Source organism: Acinonyx jubatus, chromosome F2, assembly GCF_027475565.1.
Source record: "Acinonyx jubatus isolate Ajub_Pintada_27869175 chromosome F2, VMU_Ajub_asm_v1.0, whole genome shotgun sequence".
In the NCBI taxonomy this organism is placed as follows: Eukaryota; Metazoa; Chordata; class Mammalia; order Carnivora; family Felidae; genus Acinonyx; species Acinonyx jubatus.
In genome coordinates, this window is record NC_069394.1 from 19,543,623 (window position 1) to 19,565,518 (window position 21,896).

The 21,896-nt window shown below is 41.9% G+C and overlaps 1 protein-coding gene across 1 annotated transcript in view; it reads right to left on the minus strand.

The window, feature by feature from the left end:
- Positions 1-16,678: 16,678 nt before the first annotated feature.
- DEPTOR (DEP domain containing MTOR interacting protein) overlaps positions 16,679-21,896 on the minus strand; it is a 135,287-nt gene continuing 130,069 nt past the window's right edge. Inside the window, exon 9 of the mRNA XM_015085654.3 lies at positions 16,679-21,711. Coding sequence (XP_014941140.1) covers positions 21,583-21,711 — 129 coding nt within the window. The 3' untranslated portion in view covers positions 16,679-21,582. The remainder of the gene's footprint in view (positions 21,712-21,896) is intronic.

The following is a 21,896-nucleotide window of genomic DNA, read 5'->3' on the forward strand; positions in this document are numbered from 1 at the left end:
GAATAAATGCTCCATGAAGGCACTGTATCTGCCTAGTTTCCTGCTCTGTCTCTAGGGTACACATAGCACATATCACCAAGCACAGAGCAGATGCTTAATAAAATGTCACTGAGGGGCGCCTGGGTAGCTCAGTCAGTTGGGCATCCATCTTTGGCTCAGGTCATGATCTCACTGTTTGCGAGTTCGAGCCCCGCATCGGGCTGTATCCTGACAGCACGGAGCCTGGAGCTTGCTTCGGATTCTGTGCTCCCTCTCTTTCTCTGTCCCTCCCCTGCTCGTGCTCAGTCTCTGTCTCTCAAAAATAAATAAACATTAAAAAAAAATAAAAAATAAAAACAACACTGAGTGAAAGCAATGACATTATTTTTTCCTGCATTCCCTATCTACTAACAGCAGAAACAAGGTTCCCACAGGATCAATAGGGTAGACTTGTGGAAAGTATCTCCTTTCTCCAGCTTTGCCCCATCTCTAAAATAAAAATTCCCTAAAGAAAGCCTATTCTTGAAAAATAACAAAGTCTTTTTCAAGGAACAAGTCTTCAGATGCAGATCTTAAAAGGGTAAAACAGGGTCCCAGTTTTTAGGGTCAGCCATGGGGACTCAAGAGCCAGCACAATGAACCCCTTTCAGGTCAAACTGACAGAAAAGTAGGATCCAGAATTGTTTCAAAATTTCCCGCAGTAAAGGGAACAACAGGTCTGGCACTGGAACTGGGATGTTGGGGAGGGAGCATTCTGCCGACATGCAGGAAGAGGTGACAAAGTCACAGTGGATCTGACTCCAGCCCCCTCCTGCTATTTGAGGTTGTGGGCTACTCCCAGAAACAGAGCTGCCTAGATCATGTTTTCTGTGTCCAAGGTCACTCTGCCCTTGTTATTTCTCACATGTGGTGGTTGGGTGAACCTGGAAAAAAGTGCGCATCCTCCCTTCTGGTCTACAACCACGTGAGCCACTTGACGGTCTTGAGATTCTGCCTGGATACACAAGACTAACAATAACCGTTCTGTTTCGTTCTAACTTCTTTTTGGAAACACAGCCTTTTCCAACTTTTCTGGCAATCGTGAATACTATTTCTCATGCATCATTTGAGCGGATTCTTGTGGTTCCTCGTGGCACCCATTCAAGCCACCACTTTGACTTTCCTGCATCCAACAGCTGGACCCCATCTGTGTCCATGGCTTCCTTGACCCCACCTCAGTTTACTTTTCCCTACATGCGTCTATGGCCTTGCTGCCATGGATGAATCTCATCCAGCAGCTTTGAAGCCCATGTTTATCATCTCTTACATACCTCCCTGCATGCTTTCTTCATCTGTCTCTTACTCGTCCTTCGAACAAAAACATTTCCCTTTTCCTCTCTACCAAAGATGGTCTCTGTAAGAGTCTCCCAAAACAGCAAAGAGAGGGTTATCTTCTCTCTTCTGCCCAACAGAAAATGGGCAAAGACTTGAAAGAACATTCTCAAAGAAGAATATCCAAAAGGCCAATAAACATATGAAAATGTGCTTCATTGGCCCCCAGGGAAATACAAATTAAAACCACAACATATTCCTACCATAGACTCACCACAGTGACTGAGGACGGAAAACACCAAGTGTGGGTCTTCAAACTCATACACTGTAAGCAGCAGTGTAACTTGGTACAACCACTTGGGAATACGGTTACACAGTATCTACTAAAACTAAATATATGCCATCCCCTACAGCAATGAGTCTTTATGCCCCTCTAAATACATGTTCTAGAATATTCATTTTGGTGCTATTCTTAATTGCCTCAAACTGGAACAATCCAAATGTCCATAAACCCAAGAGTAGAAAAGTTCATTGAATTCCAATCTCACACTGCAATAAGCACTGGGAATGAATTATGTATAACCTCATACAACAGCATGAATGAATCACACAGAATGTTGAGCAATAGATACCAGACATGAAAACTGTATGTACCATATGATACTACTCAGATAAAGCACTAAAATAGACTAAACAAATGTATGCTGTTAGAAGTGACAATAGTTACCATTAGTGATGGGAAGAGAGCACATGGGATGTCTCTTGATTTGGGAGCTGGTTATATGGGTGTGTTCATTTTGTAAGTATTTATGAAACTGTACAATTATGATCAATGCATTTTTCTGTTTATGTTATATGTTACCAGGGGTCAGGTTGCCTGGAAGCAGACTCCAGGATGGAGACTTATATACAGTAAGTTTTTGGGGTGGGTGCTTTCAGAAACAGTATCTGTGACAGGCAAGGCATGATGGAGCAGAGGGAGCGAATGACAGGAAAACAGTGCAAACTAAGGCCTCAGCCAGTCCTATAAGGAGTTTAGGAATTAAATGGCCCTTCAGAGTCACCCCAAATTAGAGTGAGGGGTCAGGCCTTTTTATGCCTAAACTGAGCACATAGTCTCTTTTTAGAAGTGTCCTTTTAAGTGTGTGTGGGTTTTCTGTTCAGCAAGTTGGTTCTTTCTTCAAAGACATGGACCGCCTCCGGGGAAGGGGGCATGACTTTGAATGAGGCAGCTCTCTCTCTCTCTCTTTCCTCCCCTCCCCCTCCCAATGCTTTCGGTGAGAGCACTTAAGTTCTACTCTCTTAGCAAATTTCAAATATTTATTTATTTTCGGGAGAACGCAAGCCAGGGAGGGGCACTGAGAGCAGGACAGAGGACCCAAAGCCAGCTCTGTGCCAACAGGCTGACAGCAGCAAGCCTGACGTGGGGCTCAAACTCATGAACAGTGAGATCATGACCTGAGCTGAAATCAGACGCTCAACTGACTGAGCCACACAAGTGCTTCCCTCTTAGCAAATTTCAATTATACAAGACAGTGTTATCAACTATAGTCAGCATATTATACATTAGACAGCCAGACCATATTCATCTTATAGCTGAAAGTTTGTACCCTTGACCCATCTCTCCCTATTTTCCCCAACCCCACACCCTGATAACCATTTTTCCACTCTCCATTTCTATGAGTTCAATTTTCCTTTTTAGATTCCACATGTAAGTGATACTGTAAAGTACTTGTCTTCCTTGGTCTGGCTTAATTTCCTTAGCATAATATCCTCCACGTTCTTCCATGTTGTCACAAATTAGGGATTTCCTTCTTTTTTAAGGATGAATAATACTCCACTATACATATATACCACACGATACATATATACCACATTTTTTTTTAAGTTTATATATTTTTGAGAGAGAGAGACAGCATGAGCAGGGGAGGGGCAGAGAGAGGGGGAGTGAGAGAATCCCAAGCAGGCTCTGTGTGGTCAGCACAGAGCCTGATGCAGGGCTAGAACTCATGTGAGATCATGACCTAAGCCAAAACCAAGAGTCTGATGCTTAACCCACTGAGCCACCCACACACCCCTATACTACATGCTCTTGATCCATTCATCCAATGACAGACACTTAGGTTGTTTTCATAGCTTGGCTATTGTGAATAATGTGAGGTAGCTCTCATTAGCAGAGGGCTTGGACTAAAGGAGGTCCAGCCAACCACTACTGGTCACCAGCCCTCCCAGCAGCCAGGCTAATGACTGCCTCAGTCTAGAACAGGACCACAAAACCACTACATACTTGAACAAAAAGTTAAAAAAGAAATACTCCATCTTGGACGAAGAGAGAAGAAACGTTTGAAAGAACAAATGAGCAAAATAGGACAGGCAATAGGTACACTGACCAAAGACCAGCGCTGAAATGATCATATCAACTTCCAGTAATTTGTTTGATGTTCCTGAACTCTGAGCCAGGGTGAACTATGACATGTTTCATTAGCTACTTATCCTGAACCAGATGCTAGTGCGTGTTTATTTATTTATACTGTTTAGCTCTAAGAAGAATTTCCTGTGAGTTGCTCATATACTTGCAGCCCAGCAAGGGAGAATTTACCTATTAGTAGCCTGTTGTGGAATCTCCCATTTATTATGTGAAGTTCCAAAGAATGGTTACAGCTTCCAGCATTTTCAATCTTGCCAACTGTTTCCAAAGGGCAGGGCTTACAGGTGACATTCCTGCTGATCAACACCGTGGTAAGGATAGTCCTATCCACTCCAACAGGGCTTGGGTTGAGTTCGTTGGTTATTTATTAGAGTAAAAGCTGCAGTTTTCTGGAAGGCACAACTTTGAGGTTGAATAGCTCTCTCCAGTAAACACTGTGTCCTCTGGAGTGAAATCGAATTCCACTGGGCCAACTCTCTACCCTGCCCTTTGGCTGAATTGCTTCTTTGGATGGGAGGCCATGGTCACCCAGTCAGCCTTCCACACATTCATCCATCTCTTTTTCTCCCTGGGGAGGGCTAGGCCAGGGAAAAGCACACTACTGGTGAGCTTTAGCCACCAAGAGGTCCTCTGCAAGGTAGGTAGAAGATAATGTCTCTTCCAAGTTTCATCATAAATGGTTGTGCTTTCCAACAATGGGGCTGGAACAGGGGCCAGAGTAGCAGAACTGGGAGTATGGCCAAGCTAGGGTAGAAAGGAAGTCCACCCCTAACATGATCCTTCTCAATCCTTTTCTATGGGAACTTCATTTTCCTTTCTGTTCCCCAAATCCCCACTGGAAACTTGAGGTGTCCAGTGTCCACTGCCAAAGGCTTTTGGGGGGTAAGCTCACTTCACTTGAGGGGTGCTAGAGGCTCATAGGAACACTGAGTCCTGGGGCCTTCCTTACATGTCGCTTAATGGACTATTATGTATTAGATTATAAAGGGATAGAGCAATCCAACAGTTTCCAGGGTTACAGAGTTCATGGTTTAACACTCTTCCCAGGTAGTCCCAGCATCGGCAGCTGTGGTTTATATGGCATGTATTTTACCCAACAGCTGTGTTTTATGTTTCCACACTGCCAATAGATGTGGCAGTAGGCACGCTACAAAAGGCCATTATAGTGGACATGTATGGCTTTTTTCTCCCAGAAAAGGTCTTCTCTTTGGAAAAATGCTCTTCAGACTATCGGGACTATTGGTTTATAGTACTCCTATGTCTTTGACACAGGAAGGGCATATGACCCAAGGTGAACCAGTAGTGGGAATCTATCCCTTTGTTCACAAAGGTTGGTCCACGGATGGTCATGTGACACAGGCCAACCGAGTTGGAATTCCGGGGCAGGGTATTTCATACTGAAGCCAATGGACAAACATCCATTCCTCTCTGATTGGTAAGCTGTAAGAATTTATGCCCATTGTGATATAAGCTTATGTGAGTAAAGCCCACACAAGAGAAGTAGAAAGTAGAGAAAAGTAACAGCTATACAGAGAGTGAGATCCCTGGCAGTCTTTTAGGTTTTACTCATCCTGATTTCCTAACACGCATGGAGTTTTGCCAGTTCCCAATTTGCCTAAGCAGTCCCGGTTTACACCTGTTGTTCCGGCTTAATCATTAATAGCTCCCTCTTACTGTCTCAGAAGTGTTCCAGGTGAATGATAAATTATATAATCATTGTTCCTATTGCAATGTGGTTAAATAAAGCAGTAAAGTCTTTTTTTCCCTGTAAGTTAGTTCAAGCTGGTTTTCTGTCACTTGCAACCAAAACCAAAACCAAAACAAACAAAAACCATGCTGACTGATCTTCCCTCTTTTCTAAATTAATTGAGAAATATTTTCACAGCATAACCCCTAAAGCTGATCATTTCCACATGCTTGAATTCCTCAGCAGATACCTGCTTCTGTATCTGCTTCTTGGTTTCCATTTGTTCTGCAGAATTGACACCTTGTACTCTTCCAAGCCTACCCAACCACTTTGTCCTGATTTTGGGTCCATTTACTCCACACCTCACCAAAGACCAGTAGAATTTACAGATTTCATCAGAAGGCTCTGAGAATCAGGCTTACAGAAGAAAAGATCCAGGGTGGGCCTGAGGGACCACCTGGGTTAATGAAATTCAACGATTTTTTCCCCATCCTTGCATTCTGCTCAAAATCCCTCGAAGATAGTATTGATTTATCTTGGGTCTGGAGCCCATTCTTTCATTTGGAGAGACTAGGGCACCATGATAGACATCTCATGACAACTATAGAAAATGAGGGAGAGGCAAGTTCACCACCAAAATACAGGTGCTGTTAGCAAAGAAAAAGTGGTAATGGATGCCAGGAGACCAAAAACACAGTCAAAAATGTGCCTTTAATGATGCTACTCAATAGTTTTGCCAGCTATTTGTACGTCTATGCCAATGAGAGCTAAGTGAGCTCTTCAAATATATGTGACTGGTATTAAGGAAACTTGGAGATGAGATCATCGACCTTCCTGGAATAACTGTGAACCTCAAATCTGACCACCCTGAGTGATAATGGAGCTAGTCTTTATATATTGTGCGTCTCTACATTCCATAGTCATGACACAGTTTGGGCTGGTATTTGAAGGGGGTTTGGGGGAAGTTTCCTGCTGTACTCATTCTCATGCCTCAAGTCCATCCTGCTGAGCCTTGTCCATCAGGACTGTTCCCTTTGGCAAAATCACATTACCGCCACTTTCCAACAACCCCCTATGATTCAGTATCCAGCTTGAGCCTTTCTTCTTGATTCCATCCCTCCACACTTCTGCCCTGTTCCCCTCTTTTAGCTTCTGGCTTTGTGACACATTTTCCTGCTCATGGCACATCTCACCATGCTGAACTTTCTGCACTGCTTTACATTTTGGTTCTTTCTTTTCCACCATCCTTTCTACCACCTGCCAAAGCCTTTGGCTAACTCATCATTCAATGTAGTTTGGCCACTGAGATCCTGTATGTTATCATTAACTTGCAGGAGGCACTTCTGCTGGTTAATTCCAAAGTGATGAAGGATGTAGTTAAAAAATAAAATAAAAATAAAAAGTACTGGTCCTGGAGTTGGACACACCTGATTCACATCCCAGCTCTGCCATTATGTCAGTGTAAAAGCCTGGGACTACCTCATAGCAGACAATGGTGCCTTGTAGCTTTCCAAAACCTCTATACCATTTTGCAGATTGGTTTCATGGGTAAATCTTTTTTTCTGCCTTTTTTTTTTTTGGTAATTAGTTGCTTGCTTTCAAATAACTAATTTAAAGCATTCTTTTTTCTTTTCTCCAATACCATTGTATTAGAACAAGGCCATTTATGCTACAATAACAAATAAGCCCCCAAATCTCAGGGGCTTAAACAATACAAGTTTGTCTCCTGCTCACATCATAGCGTGATTTGAGTCAGGATGCTGTCTTCCACAGACACCTTAGGGACCCAGGATCTTTCCACTATGTGGCTTCTCTATCACAGAATCCTTCTCTTTTGGCCCCATGTAAGAGGGAGTGTAAGATTTCACAGGAGATTTTTATAGCCAGCCTCAGAAGTGGTGTACATAACTTCTACCCACATACCATTGACCAGAATCGAGTCACATTGTCCCACCCAAATGCACGGTGGGCTGGAAAATGTAGACTTCCTGTGTATCCAGGAAGAGGAAGCAGGATTGGCAAGTAAGCCTCTAGTCACTCTACCACAATCACATTTCCTAGTTGGTGTGTGCTGAAAATAAAACTGCATGATGATATTACCTATTATGATAAGTATAATGATATTAAGCACTTACATGCCAAGCATATAATAAGCTCTTTACACGGGTTATCTCATTTAACTGAATTCTCACAACAACTTTATGAGGTTCCAGATGGCTGGTGTGGAAATAGCTGGTGGAAACAGCTGGTGCTGGTAATTATTCATTTCATTTTTTGTGTCTCTTTTATATTCCACATGGCAACTGCCTAAGTTAGGATGTTAAACCAGTGTCCTGGCACTGTCTTTAATGCATATGTTTGCGGATGAATCATTTTGTTATGGAGTTACATGCTAGGGACTGTGGATCACACCAAGACGAGTGGACTAGGGTCTTCGATGTTAAGACAAGACAACTGTATAAATACAGTTAATATGAGGCAGAAAATCATAAGAGCATAAAGAGAAGTCTACTTGCATTCTCGATTTAATTGAACTGGGATTGATCATCACCTGGCTGATACAGACTAGAAGAAAGTTCTGGATGCTGTTGCTCATGACTAAAGTTCTAAGACTCTCTTTCTGGCTTTAGTTTTTGTCTTCCTAACACATTTCTGCCTTGTCTAGATTATGACTTTTTTCTCCATTCTTATTGTGTCTCCTATTTCAGATCCTGCAACAGCAACAGATCTTTCTGTTTGCTGCCTAGGTGCTGATCTTTGGCTCTGTTCCTATACGTCATCCTATGTGGACCTACCAACAGACATAGCCTCTCCACAGAGATGCTCCAGTGCATTTTCCATCACATGGTTTTGCACCCACTCTCAGGTCTATGCTTGCCCTGTTCCAGCCAGCCTCCCTCAGGTAGGGTTCAACATTCAGTAAGTGGTAGAAGAGGCTGCTAGAAGCTGATAAGGAGACATACCAGGTTTGAAGTCAAAATGGGGAAGAAAAGAGTAGGAGAGAGGGAAAGGCAGTTGGTGGTTACGGGAACAAAAGGCAAGGAGCATCAAAAGGAAATGCCTTGTACTCTTAACTTACATCCACAAAAATTTTTAAAAAGGGAAGCTTTACTTGAATTTAGAGTCTAGACGCTAACCGTAAAGGAAATTTTTACCAAAAAATAAAAAATAAAAAAAGAACAGTATTAAATGAGAAGCTGTATGTGCACTATTTTTACTTTTTATAGAATTCCCTTTGGACTACCAGGGGAAGACTCCAGTTGTCAAATGAGAGACCGTGTCTGTTCATGCAATGGGTGTTCTCAGCCCTCACAGAACCCTCCGATTGTCTGACCCCACCAGACCTGCCAAACAAACCAATGCGTGCTTTGTTTCCGAACTTGCTCTTTTTCATAGTAAGAGGCTGACATCATCCCAAGGCATCCACAATGTAGTTGATGTGAACAGAAGCTATTTCCAAAGAGTAAGAAAGAGGTACTTCATCCCATGGTTGAACATGGCTGAAGGGGGATGTGTGTATGCTGTCCTTCCTGCACATGGTGGGGACCTGAAGTCAGGAAGCCCCCTAACAGTTACCCACATTGTGTTAAGCAACCATAAAAATGCATAGCCATTGAGCTTTTCTTGTTCTGGGCATTAATGATCTTGAGTTGTTAATAGACACTTTCTCTCCGGACGAACCTCTGCCGTAGTCAGTAACTCAGGTAGAATATCGACGGAGCCTTCAAACTTTTTTATTTTAATTGATTTACTTATTTTGAGAGAGAGAGAGAGAGAGAGAGAGAGAGAATGATCAGGGGAGGGGCATAAGGAGAAGGAGAGTGAGAGAACCCCAAGCAGGTTCTGTACTGCCCGCACAGAGCCTGATGTGGGGCTTGAACCCACAAACTGTGAGATCATGACCTGAGCTGAAACCAAGAGTCAGACGCTTAACCCATGAGCCACCCAGGTGCCACTCGAGGTAGCCTTCAAAAGCAGGCTCTGAAATGTTCACATTTCTTTTTTTTTTTTAATTTTTTTAAGTTTATTCATTTTTGAGAGACAGAGCATAAGCAGGGGAGGAGCAGAGAGGGAGACACAGAATCCGAAGCAGGCTCCAGGCTCTGAGCTGTCAGCACAGAGCCCGACGTAGGGCTCGAAACCACAGATGGACCACAAGATCATGCCCTGAGCTGAAGTCAAACGCTTAATGGACTGAGCCACCCAGGCACCCCAACATGTTCCCATTTCTTTTTTTTTTTAAATATTTTTAATGTTTATTTATTTTTGACAGAGAGAGAAACAGAGCATGAGTGGGGGAGGGGCAGAGAGAGAGAGGGAGACACAGAATCCGAAGCAGGCTCCAGGCTCTGAGCTGTCAGCACAGAGCCGGACGTGGGGCTCGAACTCACACACTGTGAGATCACGACCTGAGCTGAAGTTGGACACTCAACCAACTGAGCCACCCAGGTACCCCAACGTGTTCCCATTTCTAAGGGAAAACTTGAACACACTTTTCTTGACCTGTAATTCACATGAGAAAAGCACAGCACCTCTAAGAATGAAGAGTTTCTCAGGAATTAAAAGACAACAACAACTCTCACAGACCTCATCCAATTTTTTTCCTTCAAACGTGTGTGTGTGTGTGTGTGTGTGTGTGTGTGTGTGTGTGCGCGCGCTCATGTGTGCAGGCTTGAGTACAAAGTCCAGCTATATCATGGAGCCCTGGCCTTATAACCTAGTTGTTCTGCACAGTGGTGGTTGTAGGGAAGGTTAGAAGCTCAAACGTGAAGTTGGAGTTCAGGAAACACTGTGAAGAGGTGCATTGTAAAGTGGTTACTTGGGACAATGTGCATAAAGTAAATCAAACAATAAGGTACATAAAACACTTAGCATGTGCGTAGCACATACTTTCTCAATCATTGAGAAACTCTTTCTGGAAATCCAGAATCACAGGGATTTGCTTTGATTCCTTTCATGATGGGTTTGTGACCTTAAATGTCTCTCTTTCTAAAAGAGGGAAGTCTCTTTGCCTCTCCTTGGTCCTTGCTGTAAGACCACTTTCTCCTACTAAGCTCCAAGAAAGAGGCCAGATTGAAGGTCTCCTGTGCTCCAGCAGATGTCAGTCTGGCCTTATTGGAGGACCTAGGGAAACCAGGATACGCCAGACTGCCTCCAGGAATGAACGAAAAAGGGGTGGGGTGCATTTCACAGGTCATCTAAGAAAGGAGGCATCAAGAAGACATCTGGGCCAATTTCCATTTTGGGAAAGTACACTATGAATTTGAAGAGATTTTTACAAACACATACTTTGTTAAAGAGACATTAATGAAGAGATTACTGTGTGCGGGGTGCGGTATTAGGTCCTAGAGATACAGGACTCATTGTAGCTCCTTCCTACCCTCTGGAGCTGCCAAGTTACTTTTTGGCTGCCCACCTGTTGTGATTTGCACTTAAACTAGATAGCATAGGAGGCACATATTATTAGGTATTGAATGAATGAAATGAAATGGGTGCATGAAAACAAAAGTGTCCGGGTATTTGTGCCCCAGAAAGCATTTAAGAAAGGGGCTGGAGAAATAGGCACTATACCTCCAGTTTTGGAGCAAAGGAAATCATAGGACTAAACCAAATGATAAGTAGTGATGTGGAGAGGAAAGAGAAGAGGAAGAAGAGTCTCTCATGTCCGCAAGAGGAAAGAGAGCCTTAAGGCAGCCACCAGGCAAGAGGGGCAAGCCCTGGATCATGGCTGCTCAGGAGGGGGCCTTGTGTGGTCCCGACAGCAACATCTAGAATGGAGTGCTCTCGAGGAGCAAAATCTGGCTCTAGATGGTTCTCTGCCACCACGTGCACATGTGATCTTATGCTCTTGGACAAACTGGGTGGCCATGGGAGGCAGATACTGTCAGCAGTCAGAATGACTGGGTTCCAGTCTGACCTTGTGCCAATGACCTCACCTCCCTAGAGAGCCAGGTTCCTTGTCTACAAAATGAGGATCTTACTAGAACCTACATCATGGAGTCATGTGAGGATTGAGATCATCCATAGAGAACATTTATCAGAGTAGCTGGCCTATTTTCAGAGTGAAATAAATATTAGCTATTATTGTTATTAGTTTTACTAGGACTGTCTCTCCAACCATATAATGACAGAGGAAACCAGCAAATTTACAAGGCCTCCTACAGATTAAAAAAAAAAAAAGATTCTGTTTTCACACTTTTGTTTCCATTTATGTCCTGAGATGGGAGTGTGTAGAGTGCATACAGGTAAGCCAGTTTTCTTACGCAAGAAGGAGGAAAGCAAAAAAGGTGGATGGGTATGCAGAGATGCAAATGAGTGGATGACCATGTGCTTTCAGTAAGAGACAAACTGTACTTTAAAAGTAAGACAGGATCCTACCTCCTCCCATTCCACTTCAAGCAAGAAAAGCCCTAGAAGCAGTTTTTTCATATGTTATGTGGCTCAGACTGGCTGAGAGAAAATCTGGAAACAAAACAAAACAAAACAAAAAACAGGGGTTCTTTGTCTAACACGCTGGCTGGGCTGGAGTTCACGGACTCCCATCTTCCTTAGAGCTCACAGCCCTGGTTTCCTCGCTTTCTGCTGTTAAACTCCACACCTGCTTCATAATTAACTAACCTTCATGCTCCCATGTCACATGCTCCAAGTTTTCTCCAGGTTCAAGACTAAGGGCACTATTGTACTTCGTCACCTTTCAGTGGCAGGAAGATCCAGATCTTTCAAAATTTGAGTTCATCTCAGTTTTGGCTACACTCATATAGACGTTTTCAATATTTTTTAATGTTTTACTTATTTTTGAAAGAGAGAGAGACTGTATGAATGGGGGAGGGGCAGGAGGGAGAGAGACAGCATCTGAAGCAGGCTCCAGGCTCGGCGCGGTCAGCACAGAGCCTGATGCGGGGCTCAAACTCATGAAACCGCGACATCATGACCTGAGCCAAAGTTGGATGCTTTACCGACTGAGCCACCCAGGCGCCCCCCATACAGACATTTTCAAAGTTGAGGTAACAGATCAAATGTTTCTTTCTTCTCTCTTCCTTTTTCTCCACCCAGCCCCTCAAGCTGGACTCAAGAGGTGTCACTACCCCCTTCCATAAAGTTTGTATTATGAATCAGCCTTTGTGAACCCAGGCATTTCAGGCTTCAGAGGGAAACAAGTTTAACATTTAATCCCAAGGGAGCAAGGGGGAATTTAGAATAAGATAAGGAGTGCCAGAAGGCAAAGAGAAAGTCATAGAGGCAGAAGAATGACAGGCAAAGGAAAGGGTAGCTGTCAAATCCAGGATGTAAGAACATGAGACTCTTTGCCAAGTTCTTTACAGAGAGCTCCTTTCTTTTGCTCCAGTGCGTTCGTCAGATACAGCAGGCAAGCAGCAGCCTGTGCCTCCACTGCCTGCGGAGAGCTCGGGCTAACAGAAGCCCAGAGTGGTGGTTTCGCTTACATAATTCCAGCATGACTCTCCTAAGCCTCTGGACTCCAGAAGCTGCCCACGGAAGAGAAACAGAATGATGTCTCCATTAAGGTTTGCCCAGGAAACATTTGCAACTTCTTTATAATCAAGACTAAGTTACCGGTATAACCCTGAAATAATGTTTGCCTTGGGACAGCTGACTACATCCATTGTTTTCCTAACAGGCTATAAGACCACTGGGGAAATGCATCAGGTAGTAAAGAGATAATACGCAGTTTTGTGAAATTACTTTATATGAGATCTTGAGTTTTAAAGATTGTGTTTGGTAAGTTATTTACATTTTTAGTTTCAAAGTGAGGTGGCTGAGTAAAGATCCAAAGTGAAATGATTTTTGCTCTCTCCCAACTTACAGCCACGAATCTAGAGCTATGTTTTCTACACAACCTGTGAATCTCCTTGCTCCTCAGTACCTGAGGAGCATAGCAAAAGTGACAGGGGCACCTGGGTGGCTCAGTCTCTTGAGTGTTCAACTCTTGATTTCATCTCAGGTCATGATCTCGCAGTCTTGGGATCAAGCTCCAAGTTGGACTCCTCATTGACCTTGGAGCTTGCTTAAGATACTCTCTCTCTCCCTCCCTCTGCTCCCCCCCCCCACCCCCAGCACGTGTGCTCTCTCTCTTTCTCAAAAAACAAAAAAAGTTACAGAGTGAGCGACTTCTCTTAATGTACTCAATTGAATATAGTGATGATCATGTATTTTTTTCTTAAAAATTTTTAACGTTTATTTTTGAAAGAGAGACAGACAGACAGAAGAATGTGAGCGGGAGAGGGGCAGAGAAAGAGGGAAACACAGAATCCGAAGCAGCTCCAGCTCTGAGCTCTCAGCACAGAGCTCGACACTGGGTTCAAACCCACAAGCTGTGAGATCATGACCTGAGCCGAAGTCGGACGCTTAACTAACTGAGCCACCTAGGTGCCCCTCATGTATGTGTTTTCTAACCCTTCTGTTATCTCGTTTATGACAAAAACAAGTAAAATGTATATGGTTAGTGATGAAGATATCTCTGTATAGACAATCTTATGAATTAGTGTGGGTCTTTCAACATGACTGATAATTAGCATGACATGGTAATAATAGTCATAGCTATCAATAGTTATGTTTAAAGTACTATGTACCAGGCACTGTACTAAGACCTTCAAATATATTACTAATTTATCTTCACGATAGCTTTCTAAGATGATTATATCACTTAAAAATGAGAAAACCAGGACACAAAAAGATACACCAGGGGTGCCTGGCTGGCTCAGTTGGTGGAGCCTTTGACTCTTGATCTTGGGGTTGTAAATTTGAGACCCACATTGGGTGTAGAGATTACTTAAAATAAAATCTTGAAAAGAAAAGAAAGATGCACTGAGAAGAGCACTGACTGAACATTCTGGGGCCTGGGTTTCAGTCCCATGTATACCTTAGTTGGCATGAGTTTGGGGCAAGTCATAACTTCTCCAGAGTTTATTTTCTTTCCTGTTTTGTGGGCAGAAAAGAAAGAGAAGCATCCAATTATTGCTTACTTATTCTGGATCAGGCACCAGGATAAGATTTTACATGCATTATTCCATTTAATCCTCACAGTGGTCAAATGGAGTCAGTGCTGTAATCTCCATTATAGAGATAAGGAAACTGATACCTACAAAGGTTGAGCAACTGAACGGGCTCTCAAGCCTGAGAATTGGAATCTGAATCTAGGCCTGTATGTCTCCAGATCCCATGCTCTTAACCCCTCTGACCTCTCTAGCCTTAGTATCTTCGGACTCGTTGTTTCCTCTGCCGGCAATACTCTTCTTCCAGATTTCCCTAAGGCTGGCTCAATCCCATCCTTCAGGTAGTAACTCAGTCAGGTTTGGAAAGAGGTTTGCAGAGGCTTTTGTAAAGGGCTGTTGCACTGCATAACTTCAGAGGGCACTGTTCGCATAGACTGTAACGTGACTGGTGCCTCACTGGAACGGAGTAACATGGTTTTTACGGACTACATCGTTGGAATCCTAGTCATTTCCCATCACCCCATCTGGTTTCAGTTAATTCTTAGCACTTACCCTTATCTAAAATGAACTAGTTTCTTTTTTTTCTTTAATTTTTTTTAATGTTTATTTGTTTTTGACAGAGAGAGAGAGAGAGAGAGCGCGCGCGCGCGCGCGCGTGCGCGCGCGCAGGAGCGGGGGAGGGGCAGAGAGAAAGGGGAGACACAGAATCCAAAGCAGGCTCCAGGCTCTGAGCTGTCAGCACAGAGCCCGACGCGGGGCTTGAACTCTCAGACAGCGAGATCATGACATGAGCCAAAGTCAGATGCTCAACCGACTGAGCCACCCAGGTACCCCAAAAATGAACTATTTTCTTTATGTAACTTACTTATTGTCTGTGGCTCCCAAGAATATGTAAACTTCGTATGGATGAGGACCTGTCTTATTTATAGTTGTTTGCCAAAGACTTAGAGACAGACCCATAGTAGGTGCTTAATAATTATTTGTTGGATGTTCTTAAGTATGTCTTACAAACTTCCAATAATCCTTGCTTCATCAGAATCACAGAGTTGTTAAAGGATAAAAAGTTTCAAGACATCCGGGCATCATGAAGACATTGCTATAGTAAGTTAGGATTACAAACTACTAATTGCATTTTCTGTGCTTTAAATTTATTTATGAGCTTTGCAGCAAATTCAGACTCTCATTGTCATTGACCAAATAGGCATTTATTTGACAAAAATTACGTCTCTGAATATTAAGTGTTGGAGAAGGTATTGACAACACATATCACTTTGATATTCTGGATGGGAATGTACATCTGTTCACCACTTCGGGAACTAGTTAGATGTGATCTGGTAAAGACAGCACTCACGTTTCCCATGACTAAGTGGTTCTTCTCCCAAGTAAATACCTAAGATAAACTCCTTCACTTATTCCCAGGAGATGGTGGAAGAATGTTCATAACAGCCCCATTAGTGATGATGACGACGGCAGTGGAAACAAACCAAATGCCTAACGACAAGAAAATAGACAACTTGTGCCCTAGAAATTTATGAAGCTGTGAAAAATGAATTAATTATGACCACACACACAAAAAAATCTAGAAGAATCTTAGTAATATAATCCTGAATGAAAACATGTAAATCTCAGAATATTATATAAAACTTGACGCTCTTTTAATAAAGTTCATTAAAAAAAATCTTAACAATTATCAAGAGCAAAAGAATGGTAAACTCAACACTCACCACTGTGGTTACCTTGAGTAAGGGCAAGTGGGGGACATGGTTGTGAAGGAAGATACAGTTAAATGTAAGTTATTGTCAGTGTTCTGGTTCTTGGGTCAGATGGTGGTTTCTGGCACATGAAACCATCTGCTTGAACACCATGATTTCATATCCCCCACCCCTCCATGGAGAGAACACTTTTAGGAGGCAGGCCTAAAAGTGACTCAAAGGATGGATTCAAGGTCATACCTACTCAGTTTTGTAGACCCAGGGCCTATATTCAGTGTTTAATAAAACATAGTTTCAGCAAGATTCCTGGAAGGAAGGAAGGAAGGAAGGAAGGAAGGAAGGAAGGAAGGAAGGAATACACGAGAGAAAAATGTAAAGTTCTTTTGGTTAATATTGAGTGCAATCCAAATAATCACTTACCCTCATATTTTACCCTGCCCTTACACATACTGAATTATGTAATCCATTTCCTAATTAGTTGAAAATAGAAAAAGAACTAACATTCTCCCAGAGTAGTAAATAACTATATAACATTTTTCCATATAGACTATTCCATAATACTCAGCAATACCAGGATGAAATACCAGGCAGAAAATGATTCCAAATCGAATACAGTACGGAAAAAGCTTTTTAATGCACTTTTTTTCAGGCAAAAGAGCTTCAGAAAACATCCATCATTAAGTAGTGTTACAAATGGCACTTTTGGCTACATTAGAGAAGTAGATATGAGTCCCATGTGTTTTTTCTGATAGGTTACTAGTAGAGCAACTTTATAATGCAACCCTTTCTTAGGATAAAAAGTGGCTAATTTGTGCTAAAAGACAGGAAATGCTATAAACGTAAAGTCATTGTTTTAAAAATTTAACATTTATTTCACTCTATACAATCTATTTTCATATTTCAATTTTAAGTATTCTGCTATAATTCTTAAGAAAGGAAAACATAAATTCAACCTAATTTAAAAATAAACATATATATTAAGTACATATATTAATGCATTTAACAATATCATAGGTAACTTTGATGATGAATTTCATTTTGGTACGCTGTAGATTTGTCCTTTTGGTGTTGAACTGAGGAAAAGCATATGACACCTGAAATCCTACCATAAATGGCTAAAACAATGGTATCAATGGACTCTAACCAGTTGGCAAAACTGAAACATTCCAGAGTTATGCTGATCAAAAATGAAACAGGATTAATACTCAACAGGAGAGAATAGTAAATGTCAGTTTAAAATGGGTCTTGAAAGTAGGTTATTGTCACAAATATTTGAAAAGAGTACTTGGAAATGTAAGACTCCACTTTGAACTGAAAGCAATGATTTTTAGTTGCTAATTGCCACCACCCCAGTGCATTCACCTTTTATAAGATGATATGAAGCTGACTGCATCTCATCTACTCAAACGTGGATATCTTCTTCCTGTCACCCATCATTACTCAACTAGTCCCCCTATCCGTTTATGCAATTATTTATCAGAGATTAATAATAAAACACCACACAATAGGACCAACCCAAAAGGCAACTGCATTTTTCTCTCTACAGCAGAAATAACAAACATGGCTTTGAAATTTGCACTGATAGCACATATTATGCTAATGAGGAAACAAAAAAGATTTCCACCTCCATCACAGAAACATGAACACATTACACAAACACCTGAAAAATCAAAGTGTTTTCTCTGGGAACAAAGAAAGCCATTTCAGGGATTCTCAGTGAGTGAAACCACACACACTGATAAACACACACACACACACACACACACACACACACACACAGGAAATAAAAGCTCTTAGAAATATTGTTTACTGTTAATTTAGAATAATTCTTGGTGTTATATTCAGGAATGAAGTTCCTAAATTTTAAAGCAATTCATCTGTTAAAATATCACACAAAATACTTTTTTTAATGATACGATTTAACAACCCAAGGCCTGAGTCAGTTAAAATGTATGCCCTTCACCTTCATGGGTACATGGTGCCCCTTGCATTTTATGAATACCCCAGAGCCAAAGGCCTAGCTTCGCCATACTTGCATCCACCACAGAAAGCTATCTTGTAAAGGACATGTCATGGGAGGGCAGAAGACTGATGTCTAGCCCAGGCTCCAGCCTCAACAAGCCTCATGAGTTGGGCGTGGCCCCTGATCATTCCATACTGCAGTTTCCCCATCAGCAGAAGATTAAACTGCTGTCCGTGGCTCCGTGAGGCACTATCATTTCAGGATTTTCCAACTTTGAAGTTTTCATTAGGCACTGGGCTTTCTTTACAACTTCCTATCAAACTTCTACCCAGTGTTTGGTCAGTTATTTGCGTCTTGCCTTTCAATAACTAGGTAACTTCTTAGGTCCTTTATTCCATGAATGGGGAGTGCCTACTCTTGGTGGATTAAAAGTAGCCACAAATTCTCTGCAGCTCCTCCCATTAAAGGTAGATCTATTTCCCACCTCTTGACTTGGAGCTAGTTTTGCGAACGTGCTTTGACCAACGACATGCTACGGAAGTAACACTGTGACTTTCCAGGCGAGTCCACAAAAGGTCCCACAGTTTTCATTTTCACCTTCTTTGAACTCATGAGGCCTAATGTGGAAGGCTGGGCAGCTGTGGGGAAAGGCCAAATGGGGTAGAATGGAGGCACCTCAGCCAGCTGCAAGACACATGCGCTGGGCCATCCCAGACCACAAACGTTTGCGGGAACCCAACCAGCACCACACTGAGTAATGGCTGGCCATCCCAGCAGAGCTCTGCCAAAACTGCCAATCCACAGGATCATGAGCACATAGAATGTTATAAGCCATGTTTGCAGGTGGTTTTTTGGGCAGCGTGGATAGCTGATACACTACTGTGTCACAAACTGGGCTAGGTGAAGGGAACATTCTGCAGATACTCAGAGTGCAGTTAGGGAGACAGACACATGATGGACCACCTCAAAGCAAATACCAATGCTGTAATTAGAGGGTGTTGATGCATAAGGGTCCATGGGAATTTAGAGAAGGGGAGTCAACCCCAGAACTACAGAGTGGGCAAAGGTTTCTCAGAGAAGATAATATCTAAGGGGGGTTAATTAGACAGATTTTCCCAGGCAAAGAAGGTGAAATAATATTTCGGAGAGGAGAAATTGTGCAAAGGCTGGAGGGAGCTAACTAGTGCCCCTACAGGAATGGGATCATTCACTTTAATCACATTGTAAGGATGTCAAAAATGGGCTGAAGAACAGCTAGGGTAAAGCTCTCTTGGCCTTCGGTTGAATTATCCGTCATTTGGCCTTTAAACTGAAGGCTATGAGAGCCAAAGGGAGAAATAGTTCCTCCCTTTCTTTCCTTCTCTCCTTCCCTCAGTATTCATTTGACCAAAGATATCAATAACACTCTCCGAATCAAAGAAAGTCTACCTGCAGGAAGGAGGCTGTGTGGAAGACAGAAGGCAGATGCTTCTCTGGTGCTTAGACTGGTTAAAGGGAAGGGATGGTGTATGCCAGGGCCTGAGATGATGCACACTGGGACATGAGTACAAAGTACAGACGGCTGGCAAGAAGAAGCCATTCTTCCTCTTTTGTCGCTTAACGAACCCCTGGTCACAGAAAGCGTTTAAGACTCATCTTTTAAAGATGTTCTAAAAACTTTTAAAGCTGAACCATAAGGTCTCCCATTTATTAGATGTGTGGCCTTAGGTACATGAATAAGCTGTCTATGAGTCCTTTCCTCAGATGTAAAATGGAGAAAATGACTATATTGACCTCACAGGTCAGGAGGAATAAGTGACGTATAGTTTTAGCACAGCACTGGATACAGAAGAAGCCCACAACATTAGGTCCCTAAATGGGGAGACGCTCGGGGAGGGACGGTAACACAGGCGTTAGCGTTGAATAAGCCCACGTCTGAATCTTACGAGTTCTTGCAGCTGTGTGAACATAGAGACTATTTTTAAGTTTGCTCAGACTTAGTTTCCACACTTGAAAAATGAGGGTGATAATACCTATCTTGCAGGGTTTGATGAAGATTCAAAGAGATCACATATGTTAAGTGCCGTAGCACAAAGCCTGGCATACAGTATAAACACACATACACACACACACAGACGATACTAGTTCCCAAACGTAGATCGACGGGACTATATTGTTAGACCTTTTATGTTACTTCAAAATCCTGCTTTCTGACTAACGCTACAGATCAGAAAAGTTGGATTACTGGAAACATATATATGTAACATCTTTAGCATGGCATGTCCATCCTACCAGTACCAGTACGTTATGATAACCTATCACAAAAAGAATGGCTGAGGTACAGCATTCGTACTTTATTTTGTGAATACATGATAAGAAAGAAACCTGGTTATTCAGAATGGAATTTTGCGTTCCCTGACTACCTAATTTGGCACTTTGAGGAATTTCCTCTACACACCAAATTCCCAAATGCATTCTTTTCTAAAACAAAAGAAGAAATGTGCGTATATACAGTGAGTTGAAAAATTACAATGCAAGACGATGTTTGGGTGAAAAATAATCCCACCAAATAAGCAAGACATGTTATGTCCCTAGAATATGTCATGCTAGAAAGCTAGTAAAAATTCAGGCCAATGAAGCAATTTAATTTCAAGTTTTATCACATATGGGCCAAGTCCTAGAACACTTCACTTAAAAAGGGACAACTTCAAAGTGAAATCTTGCCAGAGGCTTGATATGTATATATACAAATTCCTCTGTTTTGACATTCAACATATTCTGGATTAACTCTAGAAGGCTTCTGTAGCTGATTGACAGAACAAAATTATTTAGGGTCAGAAAGAAGTCAGAGCACAAAATTGTAAGTATTATCTCCCTATTTCTCTCACCCATATTATCACGTGGTTTTTGTTTTCTAACTAATGCCATAATTGAGATCATATGTTACAAGTTGATACTAAAGGCAGGAATTAAGAAAAAGCCATTTTTTCAATGGCTTTTAAGCACTTGAATGCTTTAGAACCTTCTTCAAAATGCTAGTTAACAGGTAATATTCCTTTGGATGCTGCATTACTTGAAGGTTGGTGAGATTCAGATCCTTTAATAAACAGTTCCATAATCATTTTGGTAAGAGAACCATTTAAAATCTGTAATAACTACTCTATTGATTCCTAGGAGGGGATTTTAGCACATTGCTATTTTGGCCAGAGAAGCATTTCAACAACTTTCTGCAAACTAAGATTAAAAAAACAACAGGTGAGACCAACACATGGAAATCAAGTAAGGCAATTCTACTATGTAAGAAAATTCCATTTCTCAATGTTTTTCTATACTGACATAAATTGTTTTGTTTTGTTTTCTTTTGTTTTGTTTTGTTTTGTTTTAAAGATGATCTACCCGGTTCTTCCACATTCAAACAGTGTACGAAACTCAAATCAAGATGTGTATATATGGAGAAAAAATTTGTGTGTCCAAAACCATCCATTTGTATGGAAGTCTTGTCATTGCATTGCTTTGTGTTGTCCTGGCTTTGATCATCCTCAGGCCACTTAAGGGCCAGGATGTCCACCTGCTCAGCATTCTAACTCTTCCATGACTTCCATGACGATCGTCCGAGGACCCGTCAGAATCAGATTGCTCACCGTCCGGTAGTCTACATGCAGCACATTGAGCCCATTTACAGAGACAACAAACTGACAGACCTAAAGGAAAGACAAAGAAAAAGTATCTATTATAGCTCCTGGTTTTTCATAGACCTCTAATAAAAGCACTGTGTATCTCTAATATCTAACCTCTCTTAAAATACCCAACCTTACCCAGCTGGCAACAACAATTTCCAAGAATCTATACTTTTTCTGGAAGGCAGGATAACAGAAAAAAGCATTTG